The sequence below is a fragment of the Bombina bombina genome, chromosome 6 (genome assembly GCF_027579735.1).
Source record: "Bombina bombina isolate aBomBom1 chromosome 6, aBomBom1.pri, whole genome shotgun sequence".
In the NCBI taxonomy this organism is placed as follows: domain Eukaryota; kingdom Metazoa; phylum Chordata; class Amphibia; order Anura; family Bombinatoridae; genus Bombina; species Bombina bombina.
The window spans coordinates 1,111,320,218-1,111,326,217 of record NC_069504.1 but is presented as its reverse complement, the minus strand read 5'-3'; the positions used below and the strand labels follow the sequence as shown (position 1 = coordinate 1,111,326,217).

The 6,000-nt window shown below is 42.5% G+C and overlaps 1 protein-coding gene across 1 annotated transcript in view; it reads right to left on the bottom strand.

Annotated features, from left to right (window-relative positions):
* Positions 1-666: 666 nt before the first annotated feature.
* EFCAB6 (EF-hand calcium binding domain 6) overlaps positions 667-6,000 on the bottom strand; it is a 423,875-nt gene continuing 418,541 nt past the window's right edge. Inside the window, exon 30 of the mRNA XM_053719700.1 lies at positions 667-1,346. Coding sequence (XP_053575675.1) covers positions 1,224-1,346 — 123 coding nt within the window. The 3' untranslated portion in view covers positions 667-1,223. The remainder of the gene's footprint in view (positions 1,347-6,000) is intronic.

Sequence of the window (6,000 nt, the reverse complement as noted above, 5' to 3'; positions counted from 1 at the left end):
CCCCAGTGCCTTCCCATATGAACAGGATGTCATCTATATAGCGAATACATAATGGAATTTTATCTGTCATGTGTGAATTTGGCTCAGAAAGTACCTCCTGATTTTCCCACCAGCCTAGAACAAGATTGGCCAAGGTGGGTGCACGTGCTGTGTCCATTGTCGTGCCTCTGACTTGCAGATACAATTGATTTGCAAAGGTAAAAAAGTTGTAATTCGATATGACTTCTAACAGTTTGCTAATAAACATGGCATGTAGTTCACTTTCTTCTGAGCCACCCTGTAGAAAGTATTTCACTGCCTTCATTCCTAATTCATGTTGGATTGATGTATACAGGGATACTCCTATCATTTCCTGGTTGTCACCCAGGACTGAGAGGTCTAAGCAGTGGCTGGGCTGGGCCATGGGTAAAATCTAGCCCTTTGGCGAGAGAGAAAGCACAGCTGAGCTCCCAAACTGCAACAATCTGGCAATATGAAAGATGTTGGAAGCCCTGCATATGACTCTGGCTTCTGTTTGTATGATGCAAATATAGTTACAATTATTAGAAGCAGAGGGCTCAGAGGCAGAAGATTTCCCAGTGCCTAGAGCAGCACAAAAAGTAAATACACTACTGATGTCACCACTGAAGTTTTCCCAGACACTAAATACAGAAGAGGCACAACACATTTTATTAGCACACAATTTTATTGCAAATGTCAGTTTGTTTACAGCTTAAATATTTAGTATAATTTTGTTTCCCAACACTTCATGCAGAAACCTTAATACATTTTAATTTTTTTCATTACCAATAACATGAAAGGGTGCAGACATTTGTTAACTGAAATAGCACACACGATTAGGGTCCTATTTGACATTCTGATGTAATTTATTGCTCTGCAGTTTATGACCAACACCGACATTATACAAACATTTACAATGTATTTCAGTCAATGTTTTCTTTTGTTGTCTGTCCCTCTCCACCAGTAACGCAGAGGCATTTGCTCTCATCAGGCAGCAGGAATTAGCAGGAAATCCAAAACCAATACTGCTGTATTAGTTTCAACTCAAATGTAAACAGATTTCATCTAACATTTTAAAAAATAAAATAAAATAGATATAAATGTTGTTCTTTCATATGCATGATAGAAAATATTGATTGTAATGTCCCTTTAATTAAAAATACAATCATCGGCTATGTGGCAATCACACAGAATGGTGGCAATCGTAAACTCACAATTCTTCTCTATCTTAGAAAATCACTCAAAAAATCATTGTAAGATAATTTTAATTTTAAATCTTTATCGAAGTAGCCCAGGATGTGGAAGAATTCGTCTTCTGATAAATTGAAACCATATTTCCGTAACACCTGCAAACAAAGCAGTTAATTGGGTTAAAAAACAATGAGACTCGCGGTGCATGACACATGTACAGCTTGTAAGGCAAATAGATACACGATGATGTCATCAAATCTCTAAAAGGTTTGCACTGTGAAACTGATTTTTTTAAATACATTTAACACATTCAAGAGGCCAGTAAGATAACGCTAAAGTAACCAACCATTTGTTTATGTTGGCTGAAAGATATTTAGGGCTAGATAACAAATGGTTTGCACTCCACTGAGTTATACCAGCGCACGCAAATGTGCGCTGATATTGCAAGTTAGCCGCAATGCGAATGTGACCTCATATTTGCATTGCTGGGTAGCATTGCGCTCATGAGAGTGCACATCCATAGGCTCCAATGGGAGTCTCACTCTCATGCTGTCCGACATGGCTTGAGAACTAGTACAGCGAAGGGGGTAAGTCGCGCAGCGATGGCAGTAAATTGTAAATATATATGTATATACTTATATACATTTATATTTATGTGTTTATATACATTTATATTTATGTGTTTATATGCGTATATACATTTATATTTATGTGTTTATATGCTTATATACATTTATATTTATGTGTTTATGTGTATATACATTTATATTTATGTGTTTGTATGCTTATATACATTTATATTTATGTGTTTATATGTGTATATACATATATATTTATGTGTTTAAATGTGTATATACATTTATATTTATGTGTTTACATGTGTATATACATTTATAATTATGTGTTTATATGTGTATATACATTTATATTTATGTGTTTATATGTGTATATACTGGGGCACATTTATAAAATTAACTAGAGATTGCGGTAGCAATAACCAGCGGGAGCGCGATAATTCAGCGCGCACTTGTAATCTGGCCTTTAGTAAATTAGTGGTCTTTTCTTTATTTTCATGATGGGTTATGAATAATCTAGCTTAAAGGGACTTACACGTTAATTTAATCAGAAATGAATCACTGCAGTGCAATTATACTACACAGAATGCCTAAGCTCAGAGATGTAGAGTAAGCAGGATGAAGATTATTAAGCTTGACCAACTGGCACCTGCAAGGGGTTAAAGAGAACTGCTGCAGGCAAAGGAGGAAAAATAATAGCATGGTGAGTAGTTACCATCTTACTGTTGTTGTGCTCAGCAGTTCAACGTCCCTTTAAAACTATAATTTTGCTACCAACGATTTTCACTGCTTTCTAACTATAAGGACAAGGACATGCCCCTTGAAAATCCTCTTGAGTATTGTTTATTTTATCTCTTTGGCAGATATAATCAAGCTACTAGACACATGAAGCAACTGCTGTGCAGCATGTAGCAGGGTCAGGATTCTGAATTCCACAAAATGCACCCCAGCCTCTTTGAGGGCAGTGACAAAACATAAATTATGCTTACCTGATAATTTCATTTCCATCTGTACGAGGAGAATCCACGGCTTCATTCATTACTTGTGGGAATACAGAACCTGGCCACCAGGAGGAGACAAAGACAGCCCAGCCAAAGGCTTAAATACCTCCCCCACTCCCCTCACCCCCCAGTCATTATGTTGAGGGAACAAGGAACAGTAGGAGAACTATCAGGGTATAAATGGTGCCAGAAGAAAAACAAAAGAAATTTAGGTCCAACGGAGAACTTGGCGGGAGCCGTGGACTCTCCTCGTACAGATGGAAATGAAATAATCAGGTAAGCATAATTTATGTTTTCCATCTTAATCCAAGGAGAGTCCACGGCTTCATTCATTACTTGTGGGAAACAAATACCCAAGCTCTAGAGGACACTGAATGAAAACGGGAGGGTGAAAAGGAGGTGGACCCTATTATGAGGGCACCACAGCCTGCAAAACCTTTCTCCCAAAAGCTGCCTCAGCAGAAGCAAAAACATAAAATTTGTAAAATTTTGAAAAAGTATGTAAAGAGGACCAGGTAGCCGCCTTACAAATCTGCTCCATAGAGGCCTCATTCTTGAAGGCCCAAGAAGAAGCCACAGCTCTAGTTGAGTGAGCCGTAATCCTCTGAGGAGGTTTATGTCCCGCTGTCTCATAAGACAAGCGAATCATGCTCCTCAGCCAAAAATATAGGGAAGTGGAAGAAGCCTTCTGTCCCTTGCACTTCCCCGAATAGGCAACAAACAATGCTGAAGTCAGTCTGAAAGCCTTCGTAGGCTGAAGATAAAATTTCAGCTTGAACCACATCCAAGATAACGAAGGGTTAGGACACAAGGAAGGAACTACAATCTTCTGATTAATGTTGCGATCAGACACAAACTTAGGGAGGAAACCAAACCCGGTACGAAGGACAGCCTTATCGGCATGAAATACCAGGTAAGGAGGCTCACATGGCAAGGCCGTTAACTCAGAGACTCTGCGTTCCAAATCAATAGCCAATAGAAAAAGAACCTTCCAAGACAGAATTTTAATGTCAAGAGAATGCATAGGCTCAAACGGAGCCCTCTGCAAAACCTTAAGAACCAGATTCAAACTCCAAGGAGGAGCAGAATGTCTGAAGACAGGCCTGATCCTGGATAGAGCCTGAACAAAGGACTGTTTATCAGGAAACTCAGCAAGCTTCTTGTGTAACAACACAGATAGAGCCAAAATCTGTCCCTTCAAGGAACTGGCGGCAAGTCCCTTCTCCAAACCATTCTGGAGGAAGGAAAGTATCCTGGATACCCTGATCTACGAGTCTCATGCCAGAGCAAGTAGGTCCTCCACACCTTATCATAGATGCGTCAGGTAACCGGCTTCCTGGCTTGAATGAGAGTATCAATCACACTCTCAGAAAACCCTCTCCTGGCTAAGACTAAGCGTTCAATCTCCACGCAGTCAGCCTCAGAGAATTTTGATGCACAGAGGAGCCCTGTACCAGCAGATCCCTGCGACAGGGCAACCTCCATGGAGGAGACGATGACATCCCCACCAGATCTGCAAACCACATCCTCTGTGGCCATGACGGAGCAATCAGAATAGTTGAAGCTTGCTCCTGCTTGATGCGGGCCACTACTAGAGGGAGAAGTGGTATCAGTGGAAATATGTAGACTAGGTTGAATCCCAAAGGTACTGCTAAGGCATCTATCAGTTCTGCCTGGGGATCCCTGGACCGCGACCCATATCTGGGTAGCTTGAAGTTGAGTCTGGACGCCATGATATCTATCTCCGGCGTCCCCCATCTGTTACAAATCTCCACAAACACTTCGGGGTGAAGAGACCATTCCCCCGGATGAAACAATTGTCTGCTGAGAAAATCCGCTTCCTAGTTGTCCACAACTGAGATGTGGATCGCTGACAGCAAGCAGTTGTGGGTCTCCGCCCACTACAGAATCCAAGATACTTCCCTCATGGCTAGGGAGCTTCTCGTTCCCCCCTGATGGTTGATGTAAGCCACCAAAGTAATGTAGTCCGACTGGAATCTGATGAACCGGGACAAACCCAGGAGGGGCCAAGCCCTCAGAGCGTTGAAGATTGCTCGAAATTCCAGGATGTTAATTGGAGGAAGTGATTCCTCCCGATTCCACCTGCCCTGTGCCTTCCTGGCACCCCAAACAGCTCCCCATCCTGAGAGACTCGCATCCGTAGTCACAATCTTCCAGGATGGTCTCAGGAAGGATGTCCCCTGGGACAGCTGATCTGGACAGAGCCACCAAGAGAGGGATTCCCTCGACCTGGTGTCCAGAGAGATGTGTTGGGATAGATCTGAGTGATCGCCGTTCCATTGCCTCACCATGCACAACTGAAGAGGTTGTAGATGGAACCTGGCGAATGGAATGACATCTAAACTGGATACCATGAGCCCAATCACCTCCATACACTGGATGGCCTCGAGGAGGTTTGAAGGGCAAGACAGTTGGAGGCAATTTTGCAACGTCTCTGATCTGTCAGGAATATTTTCATGGATATGGAGTCTATTATTGTGCCCAGGAACTCCACTTTGGTACTGGGAACCAGAGAACTCTTTCCTGAGTTTATCTTTCATCCATGAGATCGCAGAAGAAGTAGAAGAGCTCTCGAATGGTCCTCTGCCAGCCGGCAGGATGGAGCCTGGACCAGGATGTCGTCCAGATAAGGTGCTACTGCAATACCTCTTGATCTCGCCACCACGAGCAAAGCTCCCAGAGTGTTTGTAAAGACTCTTGGGGCAGTAGCCAGACTGAAGGGGAGAGCTACAAACTGGAAGTGCTGGTCCAGAAAAGTGAATCTTAGGAACTTGAAGTGATCCTTGTGTATTGGCACATGAAGGTAGGTGACCTTCAAGTCTATCGTAGTCATGAACTGACCCTCTTGAACTAAGGGAAGAATAGACCTTATTGTCTCCATCTTGAACAATGGGACTGACAGAAACTTGTTTAAGGACTTTAGGTCCAGAATCAGGCGAAACGTGCCCTCCTTCTTTGGGACCACGAAAAGGTTTGAATAGTACCCTAGACCTCTTTCTGCTAGAGGTACTGGTACAATTACTCCTAGAGAAGAGAGATCCCTCACGCACTCTAGAAAGACATGTTGTTTCTCTGGTCTTGACAATAGATTTGACAAGAGGAATCTGCCCCTGGGAGGGTGAGTCTTGAAACCTATCCTGTAACCCTGGGCAACAACCTCCAGAACCCAAGGATCCTGCATGTCTCTCATCTAAGCCTCTGTGAAAAGAGAT